At 44.2% G+C, this 19079-nt stretch overlaps 1 protein-coding gene across 1 annotated transcript in view; it reads right to left on the bottom strand.

The window, feature by feature from the left end:
- MCM8 (minichromosome maintenance 8 homologous recombination repair factor) overlaps window positions 1–19079 on the bottom strand; it is a 1532371-nt gene that overhangs the window by 1327136 nt on the left and 186156 nt on the right. The window contains exon 4 of the mRNA XM_069608271.1: window positions 2509–2591. Within this exon, the coding sequence (XP_069464372.1) occupies window positions 2509–2591 (83 nt within the window). The remainder of the gene's footprint in view (window positions 1–2508; window positions 2592–19079) is intronic.

Here is a 19079-nt window from a genome sequence, read left to right as displayed (position 1 = left end):
ATGGTGGGATATACCTAACGTGCACTCCTGATGAATACGCAAGAAGAGGGCATAGCTTGAGGAGTGTATGCAGAGCATAGATTCCTATAAAAGATACCCCAGCATGGGAAGAAGCTGTTGCTGAAGCTGAGTATTACCGAAGGGAGAATAACAGAGCACAAGGCTCGTAATTTGTTACTTTAGATGTAACAAAAGGGGGGAATGAGTGGGAGTGAGGGGCCAACAGGCCCCTCGCATCCTTTACTTCTCAGTACAAACTCGGGCCAAGTGCCTCCAGTGGTGGATTCGCCCCTTGCCCTTATGCAATGTCGACTTTGGTTAACATTCACATAGATGGGACCAGTGAGCAGGACACAGGGCATCCATTTTTGTACCCCCTTTCGACTCCATCTTGGTGACTAGGCCTCACTGCAATAATACAAAAACGCTCTCTCTCCTTTCTCGCAACGGCCAGGCAGGCAGGGCACACGGCTTCCACCATCTTTCCCACTCTGACTGGAAAACTCTGCAGCTCCATTCTCACGCTGAAGCCGGAGGTAATTGCAACAAAGAACAAATGTAACACATCACTCTTCCTCTGAGATCACTGTCCTGCGTGAACCAGCATGAGCTGAGCACATAGCTCATCTATCTCCACAAACGTGTCCTTGCCCCCGTGCCCTCGCCAGTGGAAACGTACTGCCATTGTAACCCCGTGCCCCTGCAAGGTATCCCTTTTATGTGCCAGACCGCTGACCACGCCATGATGCCCACCCAACAGACCCCCAACATTAGACCCCTGCTGCAGTATATTGTTGTCTACTACTAACAAATGTCAACATACCAGAGATTCTTACGAACACAGACCCTCACTTCAACCAGTGTTATTATAAGTGGTCAAGACCCTTAACCCAATGCCTTTATAATCCGATGTTATTGATAGTATAGACACGTGTGTGAAGTTTATAGAGACATGATGATTTGTTCAAAGACTTCGAATGATTATTATGTAGTGCATGCATTTTAAGAATGTATTATGTTAGTTTAGCTAGTGGCCACCCTGCTGCACAGCGACCTGACCTTCACCCATTTGGAGCACAGACGCCTGATGTCCATCCTCCCGCCAACCAAGCAGCCAACCCGGAGGAAGAGATGCCGCCCACACCATAGGCACTATATGGACTGTCCAATCCGGGACCAACGTAGTACCCTATGTTAGTTGCGTCATCAATGACACATTTGTCCAATAAAATGTATTGTAACCTTCATTCTTGTCAGAGTGCTCTCATAGGCAGCAGAGTTCTTTGGATGCCATTTACTTACATAAACCTTAACTTGAACTCTTGCAGCCTGTTCTCCTTGCATCATTCCCCGTCCGAGGTGTGTCTATTTTATTCTATTTTTATTCCTTTTGCACGTGAAAGACGGGGAGGGCACAAACACCCTTCGGGGGGTATGATATGATTTCACCAATCAGCTTCTTGTGGGGAGACACTTTAATGTTGCAAAGTGATTAACGCTAATTAGATCTTGATGTTATAAAAAGATTTTGTTTTGGGGGCGTATCTTTGACAGCACATTTCATGCAGTTCTGTTCCGCATTCTGTTTGAATGCGGAACAGAGCTACGACTGGGGCCAGATTAAAGTTGCATTACTTCTTTCCTGGCGTACAATCCTTTTGACTACTTTTATAATTTGTATTGGTGAGTTTCGAGACAACCCCCTGAACATTGCTGTGCTTCCTGTAACCAGGCATTTGCACCCCATTTTGCCACTCCTTCCATTTTACATGACACCATTACATCCACATATATATATCAGTAACACGTGTACTATGACAATATCTGTCTTCTCAAGTAATCTGGATTCACTCGACTGCCAAACGAATGATTGTCTAGAAGGTAGAGTTGTGCCATCTCTGTAGGTCCCTTAACTCGATTAGCAGTGTTATTACACTTCAGGACCAGATACTGCTTCTAATTTTCACAATCATCTAGTTCAGAAAGATGCATTTCCTTTTTCTTGTGACAGTGGACCTCTTTCCCTTTGTTGTTCCAATGACTCTTCTGACCACATCTATCTTGTTACCTATACTTCCAATGTAACATATCTTGAGTAGTGGAATGGCTTTTCCTCTTTATTTTATTTACTTACCTTATATTAGAGACGTCCATCCTCTACTATGGTTGTTATGTATAAAGTAGTCTACATGTAGGAGAGCTCTCAAGTTCCCCAATTCCATATGTGAGAAAGCCACCAAGTCCCATGTTTTATCTTGGAATTCTGTAACTTGTAATTTTGGCTTTTCCATTTTAAAAGTTTTGCTACAAATCCCAGAATTCTAAAAAAAGGGACTGGATGTCTTTCTCACTCATGCACTTGGGAGATTTGCTGTTTCCCCTGTCAAAATTACTACCCTTAACTGACTGAAAAGAAATCCTACTGCATGTTATGTGATGTGTATGGTATTGTATTACAGCGATTCACAAATGTTAATAACATTTTCAAAGCTGCATAGAGTACATTACCTTATCATAAGATTCAATGCGGCTTGTAAAAAACCTTTCGAAAGCCTGTGTCTTCTGAACATAAGGGGAGTCTTCACTGTATGCTAAATAGAGATATCATATATTAATGCAAAAAGAAGCAATACAGTATTACCAAGATAAAAAACACATTTAAAAAACAAAAGGCCACCTTGTAGGGATGGTAATTTGATTTTGATTAAGGTAACACATTTTTGGTGCCAACCTTTCAGGATCAAATACAGCCAATGATATTTGAATATTCTTGTAGTGTCACACATTACTTACTTGCATTAAAAAAAAGAGGGAGCAACACGATTAAAACAACCCACTTCCAGTCAATCTACATTTAGTCAAATAATATTTAGCAACCATGGTCTGCCTCCCTCCCAAATCAGGACCCCTACTAACCCGAAAACATAAAAACAAACACAAATCACTCAAAATGAGTCGACCAAATGTACAACAACCTAGTTCCAAATTGTTCTAAATACTGCCCACCAACAAAAAAATTGGGTGATCAAAGTAGTGTCAGAATACAGTATGGGCCCCCTATATACACACCACTCTGTTGCTTTCCAGCTAGGTTTGGGCTTTATAAATCCTAATATATATATATATATATATATATATATATATATATATATATATATATATATATATAGACACACATACACAACATGTGATGGATGGAACTTTCTATAATGAGGGACGTAGTATAATGATCTATGGCACAAGACTTTTTTTGCAGAAATGACATGACACTTAAAGAAAAAGAGCAAAACGGTAAGGGGTGAATGTATGCTTCTTTCTATGTTGTCCCTCAATATGAAACTAAGGGAAAAAAAACAATGCTTTAAAAAGTCGCCTCAATCACCTACAACAAAGCAAATTATGAATGTCCTCCTTTTATTGTACTGACAGACTGACTGTATATAGATTGCTCATTTTAATTGTTCTCTTTTTTCCCCTTTTGGTATGTTCCTTAAAATCAACAATACAAATAATTTATATTAAAAGTACAGACAATGCAAGGTCCCAATGATGCAATAGGCACTGTGAGAAACCTGTCGGTGTCTCCCTAGTTTGTCCCTAGAGGCCTGTCATCCAGGTTGCCAGGACACGGCCATCGCTATTGGATCCAGTTCCTGGAGGTGGACCAGTGAGGGAGGACCACCTGGATGGGAGGTCCTTGGGGAGTAGGAGACCGACGGGTGAGACGCGTTATCCCCCTTCTTTCAACACTTTCCCCATCCTACCACAAAGGATATTCCAAAACACTGCCGCCTCTCCTTTTCCGACACACACACTTTCGCACAACACGAAAGACAATGGACTAACACCAGAGCGTTTTACCCGACATACACCAATACAAGGGTCAGGCAAAGTCAGGCAATTGAACAGAATCACACACACATGACAGCCCTTTCCCTTCCCCACAGAGATAAAAAGGTGGAGCACGAGAGCACAGGACGAGCAAGGCAGACCGCACAACGCGAGAGCTAACTTAGCACAGCAGTTCAAGAGGCAGCAAAAGACGGCGAATACTTAGAGGGTGACAAGGAGAGAAACCACATTGCCCTTTCCGATCAAGGTCCTTGAAACTTCTGCAGATGGAAACATAAGGCAGCGAACAAAGGCCAGCGTGTGTTGCAGCAGATGCGCATGGTACTCGAAACCCTCCTCTGCTGATTACCAAGCCGGGGAGAGACGTTGGTCTGTGGTACCAACCTTGACTCCAAAGAGAAGGAAAGCCAGGCGGTTCATCACAGCCAGTGAGTTGAAGGGAAGAGTCGATAAGAAACCAAACTGTGATGAATGAAAAATAGACAACAGCTAAATTGAACTTTGAAAGGTTTAAGGGAACAATTACTGAAAGAGGGGCAAAAACCAGAGCAACAGAGGCATCCGGCACCACGTGGGTGCTCACGCAGGAAGCTCTGGGCGATTACCCGATGGTAGAGACTACCATAACCAGAAGGCCTTGGGAAGAGGCAAAAAGAGGTCAAAGTGGTCATACAGGGGTCTTGTAAAATCCTCTGTACCATTGAAAGTCTTTGACCGACCGATGATTGTGAAAGCTGAATGAAGTGAATCCTTCATGGTGACAGTACGTTGCAAAGGTTGGCAAGAGTGAACCCCTGACGGAGGGATGCTAACAAGAAGGGACAAAGTTTAAAGTCTTATGAACGGGGTGTTGTCTGGACTAGCAGGTGAACTGTGTGTCGTAAAGGTTGGCAAGAGTGAACCCAGCAGAGGGATACTAAAAAAAATGGCGAGGCCTGAAAGTCCCTATGAACAGTGTGTAGACAGAAGTGAACCCGACCAAGGGATGTCCACAGTGAACTGGTTGGGCAAAAGTTGGCAAGAGTGAACCCGGCAGAGGGAAGCTGACAAAAAGGGGTGAAGCCTGAACTGTTTAAAAAGACATTAAGGGGGATATCAAGATGGCCGCCACGCTGTGATGACACAGCGGACTGAGCTCTGTGCTCCATCTGAAGCGGAATTAAGCGGAATGCAACGTAAGAGTTAACAGGGCTTGAAAACGTAGCGAATCTGACAGGCAAGAAGTGCTGCTACGTTTTGAAGCCTGGACAGAAAGTGTACACTGATTGGCGGTGCGGATAGTGCAGAGCGTGACTTTTAGTGGGGAGGAGCCACACCGCTGGTGGATGAAATGCAGAATCGCTGGTTCTTCCGCGAATACGGGCATGCAGACAGAACGACCAACAACCAAACACAACCACGCAGAAGAAGAACGGACAAAGCTAGAAATAGCACAACCACGCAGAAGAAGAACGGACAAAGCTAGAAATAGCAGGAACATAATCGAAGCCCTAACCCCTTACATCACCAAAACAAGGAGGACCCTTTGCTCGACAGCCACAACATTTTGAAGAGGAACATGATGAAAACAGAAACCCAAGACTGAACCTTGAAGAGCTTTTCGACGACACAGACACAGCTGTACCAACACCTCAACTAGAGATCAACTTGGAAGGAAACCTCAACACCAGGCAGAAGACAACGCCGACAATAAAGCACAAACCAAACTACACCTTCAAAATACACTGCAACCTAATAAACACAAGATCCATGTCAAAGCACTCAACAGAGATCTTCGACCTTCTCAGCGACAACGGCAGCAACATCCTATTCATCACAGAAACATGGCTGGATGACAACTACAAAATCACACTCCAAATCTGTTTCCCCACCAACTTCAAATGCCTTCAGTTAAACAGAAGAAATAAAGGAGGAGGCCTAGCAATAGCATTCAAAGAAAACTTGAAAGTAAACACAGAGGAACCTCTTAACATCAGCACCTATCCATGGTCATACACCCATCGACGAATCCAAAAACCAACATTAAATTCATACTACTTTACAGACCCCCGACATACGATGCAACCTTCGTCGACAACTTCATAGAAGCCAGCACCAACATAGCCATCGAACACGAACATCTAATAATCCTGGGGGACTTCAACGTTTGGTTCGAAGAAAAACACGCCAACACTCAAAACTCTCTAACTGGGCAGCTAACAACTATGAAACTATAACAACATGTAAGGGGGCAGCACACTCGGAAGGACACACCCTTGGTGCAATCTTCGCCCAGAAAAAACTCATCACCACGGCACCACCAATACAAATACTTTGGAGCGACCATCTCATCATTCCATTCGTGATCACACTACCAACTCTGCACCCAGCCTCTCAGGATCCCAACCACCACAAAAAAAACTGGAAAACTTAAAGCAAGCAACCTAATAGAAAAACTGGAGATGATCAAACCTTCAACAGCAGAAATGGAGAAGGCAGACCTAGACGGGAAAGCGGAGCTACTTCACAAATGGATTGCTGATACAATCAAAAACATCGCCCCGGAAAAACCATTTGCCCCATCAAGAAAACGAGCTGTGGCAAAATGGCTCACCCCATTACTAAACACCATGAAAAAGAACAACAAGAAGTTGGAATTGGAATGGAGGAAAGAATACGACCAAGATAAGAAAACCAAGTTCCAAAAACAAATCCAATCATATATCATACAAGAAGGAAATTCAAAAGGCAAAGAGAAGGCATTATGATGACAGAATCACCAATGCCACCAACACACCAAAAGAAATGTTCAACAACATAAACGAAACGAGAAACCCACCATTTGGCGACAACACTCCAATACCCTCACTGGAACTATGCAACAACTTGGCAGATCATTTCAAAAACAAACTCAACGACATCCGACAAATCATACAAAACAGACCAACCAACCGTAGAACTCAACCAACCAGACCTCGCGAGGAGCCACAGCACAAACTCCAAAACTTCCCAGAAATATCAGTAGAGACATTCGTCAAGCTGGTAAAACATAACAACAAAGCAGGATCACCCATGGATCCCTGCCCCCTTAACATCTACAAATCAATCCTCGCACAAGGAACGTCATCAGAATATTACAGAAACCTCTTAAATCTGTCGCTCACAACAGGGACTGTACCACGATCCTTCAAAGAAGCATATATTATGCCACCTTTAAAAAAAAACACAAGTGGCGACGTGGAAGACCTTTCCAACTACAGACTGATAGCAAACTCCCAGAAACATATGTATACAAAACGAACCCAAGTACATGTAGAAAAACACCACTTGCTAGACCAAGCGCAAGTCGGCTTCAGACCCGCAAGAGGAACAGAATCGGCACTACTATCCTTCTTCGACGACTTAAAAAGAAAACACAGACTCCAACACAACCTTGGCCCCGATTCTGCTCGACCTCTCTGCAGCCTTCCACACAGTAAGCCACGACACTCTAATCGAAAGATTGGAAGATATAGGTATAACAGACACAGCACTACTCTGGATCAAATCATTCCTAGCAGACAGAATAGAAACAGTATGGATAAAATCCTTCAAATCTACTCCACGAGTTAACGACAGTGGAGTACCACAAGGATCGTCACTATCACCATTATACTTCAACGTCTACCAGACTCCATTAATCAGGATCTTCAAAAAATACAACATTACATGCTACAACTATGCAGACGACACTCAAATCATCTACTAAATCGAAGATACTCAAGCCGACCACTCAACCCTAGTAGAATGTATAAAAGAAATCTTTGACTGGGTGAACAACTGTTAGGCAGAAACCTGTGCAGCTCCCTTTGGGAACACTGCAAAATATTTAGGACTACAGGTGTTAGCAGTAAACCCACTTGGTAGCAGTCCGTACCACCCAGATTTACCTGGTAGCTGTGGCTGAGCAGTCAGACTTCCCTCAAGAAGAGTTAGGCAGTATGCAAAGTATACACAATAGGCACTCAGATACAACAATACAAGCAAACACTGACCAGAGCTATGGTATCAAAGTATATAATTATTTATTTAAAAACACACTGTTTGAAACACTCCAGCACTCTTATCGTAAAATATTTAAACACAGTTACTATTATAATATATACCACCCTTGTTCCTTATCAGATAAGTCTTAGTTAACACCACTTATTTCCATACAGAGGTGAGTGCTTAACTATAGATGGCACTCCAACAAGTTCATGAAGAAGGGAGGGAAAAAGACAGAATATGGGAAGGCACACCACTCTAAGCTTTAGGAACACTATTAGCAAGGCAGAAGAGCAGAAGTCACTTGTGAGCCAAAGTCCATAGGCTGGGCCCACTCTTAGAGAGAGCAGAGCACAAATGCGCCCAAGATCACACAGTTACCCTAGGCTTAGAAAGTCTTGCAGAGGGTTCGAAAAGAGTTTAGAGAGGCTCAGAAAAGTTTAGCCAGGGTGTCCCCGGCTAACCCAGGTTCGAAAGCCGGGGGCTAAATCTACCCCGTACAGTCGGTGGCAAGGGAAGCCGGGCGGGACACAGTACCTTAAGTGGGAAGGATCCTCCAGAGGTGGCAGTTGTTCCTGGCAATGGGTGCAAGTCTCGTCGTCGTCCAGGGGAAGAGAAGATCTCGACGTGGAGGAAAGATGAAGGTCGTTGCACTGCCAGGGAAGAAACCAGCCGCTGAGTTTTCCGGTTAAAGGTATTACCCTTTAATTTGCGGTCGTGGTAAAACGTGGTATCCCGGTTGCCGGGGTGCTTGGCACAGGCAAGGCGGCCACGAGATACGTCGGGAAGGCGAAAAGACGGTGAAACTGGTTATCCCCACCAGTCAAAGGAAGAAGACTCTCCCCGGCGGGAGATCTCCTCTGTCGTTGGGAAAAGTGGTGAGACGGTCCAGCAGGGCTCCACCGGTGGTGTCGTCGTGGCAGGTCGGCTCAGCTTCTCCCTCGTCGGATTCTTAGGTCCTGTGGCGACTTCTGAAGTTCCCAAAGCCCTGCTTTTATGCAGAAAACCCCCATTCACTCAGCCTAGCTGTCACTCAAACATGCTAAGTGGTGAGCCGGCCGGCTCACCCCTTGGGCCAATCAGTACGGAGTGTGACTTGAGTTGCCTAGGCAACTCAGTCCAGGGTGCCTAAATCCCCCTCCACCCCTCCTAAGTGCCCCAGACAGAGTGGCACCACTTTGGAGGGCTTCTGTGGAGAAGCCCGCCAAAAAGTGGAACAATGGCCTCGACTTGGGTTGGGGTCACAGAAGAGAACACAAACGCCATTTTAGAACTGGGTTTTGGCAAAAAATACCAACTGGAGAATTAATAATAATTAAATAAACCGGCGGTATGTTCGAGGCTATCGTAATTAAATAATTAAAGATAGTAGCCTCGAACAATGGGAAAATCCCATAGAGAAATATTTGCGGTTGAATATAAAAAGTAGTATCCACTGTCACCAGCCAAAACTCGATCAGGGGGGACGGAGACGTGCCCCCGCGACTAACAGACCCCGGGGCAATCGAATGGCCCCAGCCAGTACGTCCACAACATGATGGTTTGTACTGGTTCTGTTCAGAATTCAAGACTAGTAAAGTTAATGGTGACTTTACATGCCCTGGGAGACAGTAGTCAGTCCCAGGGTATGGAGTCTATACTGGGGGTCACTAGGACACCCCTGTGTTACTGCACTGAGGGTGCTGTGTAACACACATCACAAAAACACATGAAGCCCTATGGAGTAAAAGACCCCATAGCCCATTAAACACATCTAGAGTCAAAGAAACACACTCAAATCATGCCCAAGAGTGAGGGTTAAAGAGTCTCACTCTTGGCAGGAGAAAAAAAATAAACCCCAAAAATCCAGCAAAGTTGCTGGGGGACTCACTAGGTTAGGAAATTCGGCCTAAACAGAGAATTCTCCCTAACAACAACAACTTGAAAATCAGCCCAGGAAAGAGAGAAATCGTGATTATATCCAAAAACCAAGAACACAACACCTACATCCCCTGGCCAACAGACATGGGAACCACGCCAAGATCATCTAAGGTAGTAAAAAATCTGGGAGTCCTAAGGCCCTAACCTTAGAACCACAAGTAAACACAATAATTAAGAAATGCTTCTTCCTTCTACACACAACAAGAATCCTACCTTTCCTCTCTTTCACCCACAATACACTGACAATCATCGCCCTCATGATGTCAAGAATCGACTACGCAATCAGCCTCTACCCCGGGATGCCGGAATATCTCCTGAAGAAATTACAACGCATCCAGAATGCAGCAGCCAGACTCCTCCTCAAACGATCCGGAAGAGACCACATAACTCCGGCACTAAAAATACTGCATTGGCTCCCAATCAAACATCGTATCACGTTCAAAACAATGTGCATAACACACAGGGCAATCGACGGAGATGGAGCAGAATTTCTACAAAAGAAAATAATCTACAAGCCTACGAGACTCCTCTGATCAAGCAATGAAATTTGCCTGGAAACAAAAACCATACGTCAAGAAAAAAACTAGGAGGCTCCTCTTTCTCCGACCTTGCTGCATAAACCTGGAACAACCTCCCGAAAGAAATAAACACCAAAGACCACCTAAAATTTAGGAAACTTCTAAAACCTGGCTCTTGTCAGAAGTACCCCTCGGTCCTTCTGGAGACAATGGAAGATCCATCATCCTCGTTATGTACAATGGAAACCAACATGGCGGCTTCTCAGTGCTATTACAATCAACTCATGTTACCAGTCTAGTCTTCCATCCAAGATGGAGGAACCAGGTCAACAGCTCCCTTCACTTCTATATATGCAGAGGAGGAGAACAGGTAATTGCGTTGCTACTCCGTCTTTCCCGTATTAGCACTGCTCCTGCTCTCCCTCGCGTTTGCAGTTCCCCTTTTGTGAAAGTTCCTTGAGCTCCGCTCTCGGCACTCCTCGCTTCGTTCCACGTTGGTTCTTTTTTCCAACGTTCCCTTCCTGCACTGCCTTTCCTGTCATTTACCTATTCGTTTGTCTATTTTTTTTTACCCGTTCTAGATTCATACTTTTATACCTTTTCTGTGGCCGGTTTTCTGTGACAATCCTTTCCTTGTTTATCTACTTTTCGTCGTCTTCAGCGGCTACTTTCTTTCTTCCACGGCGCCTCTGCCAGCTCCATTCCCTTTTCTCTCTCTCTCTCTCTGCCGTCCTTACATGGCTTACCTTTTACTCACCCTCGGCGCCTCTGCCGTCTACTTTTCCCTGATTCGATGCGATCCTCAGTCCTAGCACAGCTTACCTTTCGTTCCTCCTCGGCATCTGCCGGCTTGTTTTTTCTTTGCTTCCCTCTTCCTTTTTCTATCTTCTGCGGATAATTGAGACCCATTATTCTCCTTTTGGAACTGGCTGTTTCCTGCATCGGCTGCAAATCCACATCTGCGGCTTTTCCAGCTTCTTTGGGGTGCTCCTCCTTCTGGCTGTTCTTTGACCCATCGGACAGTGGATATTGGCTGCAATACCTCTACCTGAACTTCAAGTTTCAATACTATTTTCTGCAATCCTGGAACTCCAGATCAACACAGAACTTTAAAGCATCTTCAAATTACATCTTCTGGGTTTTCTTTACAGAGCCCTGTTTTTCTGGTCTCTGGACGACTGGGGGACGCTCCTGTGTTCATCAAAGTTTTGTGTTCAAGGAAGAGAAGACTAGTGAGTACTCACCTGTTGATATTAAGTTGTTAAGAGCTCTTCAACACCTCGGAACCAAATTGAAACAACTAAAACAAACAGGAAACACAAAGAACAGATTGACAGCATATATGATGGCACACCCATGACCAACTAAGGGAAACCCCTACAAGAACAAGTGAGACGACGCTAGGTGGAATACAACACAAGCGACAACCCCATGTGGACAGAAATGTAACATACATGCCCAACACCACAAACAACCTTGCACAATCAGAAAGGACGTACAGCACGGGCATAGCTCGAAAGCATATCAATCCAAACCTAGGCTACAGCAAAGACAACTGGGATAAAAGTAGCTAACTTAGCATAATGACAAATAGATGAGACAGCCTCATCACGCTGAAACGTAACCACCAAAAGGAAACAACCTTCCCGAAATACCAAAGGAGACGCAATAGGAATATGAATCTCTCTTAACAAGGATACTAACCAACCCCAAAAATCTACTAAAACCCTCTCCACTCCTCACACACCTCTCACACATTAACCAAACACAACCACACCTCTTAAAGTTGCAGCAACCTTCACGCACTTCACCACACCGTAACAACAACCACACCACACAGACCCCCAAACAACAGCACACGGCGGACTCAGAACTGAATAACACACCAATATGCTCGGCGAACGGTGTTAACCGAACTGAAGCTGCCAACAGTACTTCATAGCTCTCTTCTCCAAACTTTGTCCTACTAACAGGCCTAAGCTACCCACCCCTTTTGTTATAGATCCGCCAGAGTGCCAGGGACCACTCCGGTGGTGATAGTGCACGGTACAAATATCCTTTAACATTAACTCTCTTGAGGAAAGGATGGATATGAATGTGCAGGCGCTAAAAGATCTGGCACAGGAATCCACGAATTCGGAGGTGCTCCTTGAACAATTAGCGAGAACTACATATAATGCTGAGCAGCAATGCAAAGATTTGGAAAATAGTTCAAGAAGATCTAATATTCGTATATGGAAAATTCTGGAATCGGTGCTCGACTCAGCTTTAAGAGAGGAAGTTACTGGGGTGTTTAAGGGTATTTTAAGTACTGAAGAAGAAGTTAAAATTCCTATGGACAGAATTCATAGTGTTGGCCCGAAGTGTCAGGATCTGGGAGCCCGACCTAGAGACACATTGGTGGCATCGACAAGCTATCTGCAGAAGGAGCAGATTCTTAGCGAAGCTAGGAAAGCAACGCAGATAGCACTAAATGGGAATGATATCCAATTATTTCAGGATCTGTCTCCATGGACATTACAAAAGAGAAGAGATAGGAGCGAGATCCTGCAACACTTACAAACACGCAAGTGACCATACAGGTGGACCTTCCCCTTCAGCATTTTATTCACTTGGGAAGGCAAACAGCACCAGGTCACAACGAAGGAGTAGGGGGCTCGAATATTGGGACTGGATCAGGAGGACCAACCAGGCTCAACTGGCAGCACAGGAACCCAAACTCACACCCCCTGGGGGCCGAGACACTGGGAATGGACATCTGTTTAGCGGACCCGATCAAGAAAGCAGAAAGGCCCTTTAATGGCGGAGAAGCCCCCGGAATCTTGAAGGTTTGCGCTCTACTTGGCTACTGGCGCTAAGAATTATTAAGGTACGGTTCTTCAGAAGAAGGTTCTCAGATAGTATAATTGGGGCACAACAGAAGCTCATCTTGCAACTCTATAAAGACACAAATGAGGGTTTTAGGACACCCTGCACATATTCCTGGTATAAGTGTCAGGCCATCTCTGTGGACGAGTCCACTGAGAGAATAGCAAAGATGGTCTGCACGAGGGAGTTGGGGAAAAGGTTAAGGCAATGTTAGGGAGGGTAGGTGGTGGATACAAGTTGCAGGTTGATTGGGTGGTTGGGGGGTGGCTTGTACACAATGTCAAGATCGGAAAGATGGTGGAAAGAGCTCAGTGCAGTATATTAAAGGTGGGAGGTCGGGACTTCGTGGCTTTGCCTTCAGGTGTCTGACACTTAACATAAGGGGGCTAAATACCCACGTAAAGAGGAGGAAATTAGATTGCTTATTAAACACATCAGCCTGATCTTATAGCTTTGCAGGAGACGCACATCAAATGCCAGGGTCGTCATAGGCTAAAGCTGCAGCAATACCCGATAATAAGGCAGGCCAATGCAAAGGGTACTTATTGCATTCAAGACAAACTTATGAGTTTCCATCAAGAAGGTGTCAGCGGATAAAGAGGGCCGATTCCCTTACATTAGTGAGTATGTGCTCGATGACGCTAACTTTGGCGTCTACATATGCTCCGAACACAGGCCAGGAGGGATTTCTGAAGTCAGCTCTATCTAATCTCTAATCCAACAGTTTGGACAGGAAGAAATGATTATGATGGAGGGACTTGAATATGGTATGGGATCCAGTGCAGGACAGAAGTTCCAACACTTTGTATGCTAGACCTCCACCGTCACTAGCTCTTAGACAAAAATGTGACCAGCTGACACTTAAAGATATGTGGCCGGCCTTGAAAGGTGATATTCTCATGTTCATAAATACTTTTCCTGAATAGATTATTTCTGGGCTTCAACTAAGCTTATAGGAAGTGTGACAAATTGAGACCAATATTATTACCATTTCAGACCATGGATCTTAATTTCCCCGAAGTGGTTCCCACGATTTGCAGCTGGAAGTTCCCGAAAGATTTAATATCAGATCCGATTGTTTGTGAAGAAATACAAAGTAAAACAGGAATACTTTGAATCCAATCTGAAAGGGGAAGTGGGTCTAAACATGGTTTGGGACGCGTTTAAAGCAACTTTTAGGGGAGAACCTATCGCAATACATGTGGATAGAGGGAAGCTTTGCCGCATAATGGAATTGGAGCTGGAGTCAGAGGTAAAGGATACTAAAAAATAGAATGGAGTCAGATATATCCCAGAGCCTGCATAAGCGATACCGCATAGCTAAAGGTAAATTGGACCTAATACGTACTAAGCAGGCAGAAAGAAGCATACTATACCTAAAGCAGAGGATATATAAAGGCAAATAAAGCTGACAGAATGTTAGCCAGACAATTAAAACAGAAATTAGCATCCCAAAAAATCCAAGGAGGGGGAAAAAGGATAACAGTGACAGAGGATACTATAGCCCAATTTAAAGCATTTTGCTCTACTTTTTAGTCTGACTTTCCGGACCAGGTGGCACAAAAACATTATTTACAGTTAACCCAACTGGAAAAAATTTCAGAAGAAGACAGACTAAACTTAGATAGGGATAGGAAGAAGTCTAATCAGTAATATCTAACCTCCCAACAAATAAAGCACCTGGACCGGACAGTTTAGTGTAATCTTAGTTCCTAAATTGAAAGATTTATATAATTTCTTTATCAGAAAAGGTAAAATAACAGCTTAAATGGAAGAGCCCAAAATAATTTTAATTTCAAAATCCCGGGTAAGGATCCAGCTAAATGTGGGTCATACCGTCCGATTGCGCTCATAAATATCAACGCAAAAATAAATACAAGAATTGTGGCAAACTGACATCAAGACCTTATACCTCACCTAATCCATCCCAACCAGATGGGATTTATAAAAGAGAGACAACCCCATGATAACATACAGTGAACCTGTCATCTAATTGAAAAGGTAACCAAAACTGGGAATGCAGCGGTGTTGGTGTCATTAGACGCTGAAAAAGCATTTTACCGGGTAGAGGGGCCTTTCCTTTTAACACCTTACGAGCCATAGGGTTTGGTTCCAAATATATAGCGATGGTTAAGGCTAATTATATGTACCCTTCTGCTAGACTACTTATCAATTGTCAACTCTCCTCGAGCATCTCTCTTACTAGGGGTACCAAACAGGGTTGACCTATTCCCCCGCTTTTATATGCACTGCACTTAGAACCGTTACTGTCGCAGATTTGACAATCCAAACTACTAGAAGGCATTTCTTTTGGGGTGGAGGCTCACAAGCTGATGGCATATGCTGATGATATGCTCCTCACGATCTGTAACCGTAACATTTCAGTACCTGCAGCCCTTGAACAAATTGAAGCAGGGTGGCTGGGCTTAAAATTAATATTACAAAATCTGAAATTTTGAATCTGGGCCTTAAACAAGGTGAATTATCTGAAGCAATGTTGAAGACAGAGCTACGATGGATGCAAAGGAACATCCGGGTTTTGGGGGTAAATATAACACGTACCCTTGGAGAATTATTCACGGCCAACTTTCGCCCCCTACTGGTTGAAATTCAAAAGCTAGTCCAATCCTGGAGCCCCTTAATGGTATCGTGGCTGGGCCGAATTAACTCAATAAAAATGGTAATCCTACCTAACTTGTTGTATTTGTTTCAAGCTCTCCCGATTCAAATTCCAGCTTCCATTTTCTATCAAAGTATGTATGGAAAAATAAATCCCAACGCATAGCAGTGAAAACATTAGGGGTAGGTCTTCCTAACTTAAGGGAAAACTATTGCGCGGCACAGTTGCGGGTTATAGACGATTGGTTTAGGGAGGACACAGACAAAAGGTGGAGACAGATGTAAAGAGCTATAATGGGTCCTAGAATGGGAGAAACTATGGTTACCTAGAACTGACAGACCCCAGAATACTTGGGATCAGGTGGTTCGCCAACATGGGTTTACAACATTTCCCTCCCAGTTCACCCCCTTGTTTGCAAATCCTCAATTTACTCCAGGAAAATCGGCTAGCTAATTTTCTGAATGGAAAAGGGAGGGTTGTATAAAGTTTCGAGCTATGTTCTTGGATCAAGAGATTAAATCATTTGTGCTATGCAAAGAGGAGCTGGCCCTCCAGGAGAAGCACAGTTTTCAATATGTTGAAGTCCGCCATCTAAATGGCGGCAGCTGTAAGGCCCCTCACATCGTTTGAACAGTTTGTAATCTCTAGCTCGGGGGATAAACATCTAATCTCTTGATTATACAAGCATTTGGTGGATAGACCCCCATCAAGGGTTACTCATTTCAACTAGCTTGGGCAAAGACCTTGGGATATATGCCTACAGATGAATCATGGTCCAGTTTATGATAGATATTCCAAAAATGACAAGGTCTATACAAATTTGGGAATTCTGGTTTAAATTGATGCATCAGTGGCATTATACCCCTGAATGATTACACACAATTTTGACATCGGTTCAAGCCTCTTCTTGGAGGGATTGTGGGGGGAAAGGGGATTGGCTGCATGTATGGTGGTTGTGTCCTAAATTGGCTCAATTTTGGGAGGAGGTGCAGGCAAATATGAAGGTTATGTTTGGTTTTACGAGAAATAGACCTCTTGGGGAAAGTCTAATAGGCTTGGCACCACAAGACAATTAACAGTGGCCGAACTAAAAGAGGAAAGCATTCTATATTTTTCAGTTGGCCGCATTGTTAGTAGTAGCTCAGGAATGGAAGTATTCAGATCCCCCACATATAAAAGACTGGTACTATAAGATGTGGAACTTTGTATCTTTGGAGTGGATTACATACACAATCCAAGGAGAACAAGCCAGATTTTCTACGGAATGAGCTATGATCCTGAACTTTTTACATGGGGACTTTATGGAACAGCATTGCCTGCAAAATCTGTGAATACTGAACATTCTTTGAACTGAACGATAACCTTCATATTTAGTGTACATGGCTGGGTGGGTGGGGTGGACGGAGAAACTGGGCATTCAGGGAGTTTTTGGGGAATTCAGGGTATGGGAATTGGTTGATTTTTTTAAATGTTCTTTTTGATTTGTATTATGACTATTTGAAAATCCAATAAATAAATACAAATACAAATAATTTTTAAAAGTCATTAAGATTCGTGAATGCAAGAAGGGTAGGGGTCTGAGTCCGAGAGAGGGAGATCCAGGGGTGGAACGTCATCACCCAAAGTTAATTGAGAAAGCAACCGTTTAGTTGATTTTGTTGAATAAGACTTGTGAGGGGTCTACATCTGGAAGACGGGTACCTAGAGGTGAGGCCTTCACCCCAAGTATATGTGGAACAGAACTTTGTGTTTGTTTGTTGAAAACCTCAGGCCCTCAAAGGCAAGAGACTTTGTTACAAGAGACTTAACCATCGGAGAGCCTAATAGCTGGGAAAAGGAACTGTTGGGTCGTGCTGGGAAAGCTTGAGTGTGTGCTGTGCTCAGGAGATCCACCTTGTATTATGCTCAAAAAGTGGGGAAGGAAGACCCCTGGCAATCATCCTGACTTATTATTTATGAACACTTCTTTCTTTATTGAAACCCTATCCCACACTCTTTGTGTAATTAGTTTTAAGGAATTGGCAATAGTGTGTATTTAGTATAGGCCTTTTTACTTTGACAAGACGCCCCACGGACTGCCTTATTGATGGGCGAAGCTTGCTCCCATCTTAGATTTGAGTTTAGATTAGGCTTTTTTTCACCCTGCATTTACAGTTTAATGAACACCCTTGAACTGTGATCACTTGTGTCTTTCTTTACTGTTGCCACCATGAGTTACTTACAGTACTCACGGTTGACCAAGGAGAACATGGCAATTGTGAGAAACCTGAGGGTGTCCTCACATTTACTCCCCTTGGGTCTTCTATACAGGTGGCCATGGAAGGGCCATCACTTTTGGATCCCAACACTGGGGGTGGACAAGCGAGGAAGGATCACCTGGGTGGAAGGTCCTCCGGGATTGGAGGTGGGATATCTTTAGGCGAGACGCAGTATTCCACAATCTCCTTTGAGGAAGGAAATACTGCCTCGGAGGCGGTTATGGGATATTGTTTCCCCATGTTCCCTTGACCCTGAGGAAAATAGGAGATATTATCACAGCCACCTATGTCGACACTCTCCTTCCTGAAGGCTACAAGATCCTCTCTGAACCCAGAACCAACCGTGCCGGTGGGTGCATTTCCATGATGTTCCCGGAGTGGATCACTGCTTCCATCATTCCTATGCAGGGCTACTCTCCTCTTTTGAAGGCCTGATCTGCAGGCTCTCTATCTCTCCTAGCCTTTCTCTCACTGTGGCCACTATCTGCACGCCGCCTGGCCAGGTTGCCCCCTTTCTCTCTGAATGGGTGGATCTCTCTTCCTCTACCTCTCAACTTCTCCTCCTCAGAGACCTTAACATTCACCTGGATACTACCTGCCCTCCTTCAAGTCAGTCTCTCTCTCTCTCCCTCCATCTCCCTCCCTCGTCACCCTCAAACGCAAGTGCAGGGTGGCTGAGAGGAAGTGGAGGGCATCAAGTGCACTCTGACAAACTGGCCTGCAGCCTGCTCCAAAGGCAATACAGACTCTCTGTCCTAGCCAAGAAGATAGGCCACATCCAAGCCCTCATCTCTGCAGCATCTAACAACTCGTCCGAACTCTTCAAAATCTGCAAGGAACTGACCAACCCTGCTGCAGCTGTACCTCTCCTCTACAAGCCTGTTGTACAGCCTTGGCTTCTCATTTCATCACTAAATTCTTCTTCTTCTTCTTCTTCTTCTTCTTCTTCTTCTTCTTCTTCTTCTTCTTCTTCTTCTTCTTCTTCTTCTTCTTCTTCTTCTTCTTCTTCTTCTTCTTCTTCTTCTTCTTCTTCTTCTT

This window comes from Ambystoma mexicanum, chromosome 4q (assembly GCF_040938575.1).
Source record: "Ambystoma mexicanum isolate Mex_15411 chromosome 4q, UKY_AmexF1_1, whole genome shotgun sequence".
Classification (NCBI taxonomy): domain Eukaryota; kingdom Metazoa; phylum Chordata; class Amphibia; order Caudata; family Ambystomatidae; genus Ambystoma; species Ambystoma mexicanum.
Note: the sequence above shows the minus strand (reverse complement) of the source record. Positions and strands in the feature narration are given on the sequence as shown.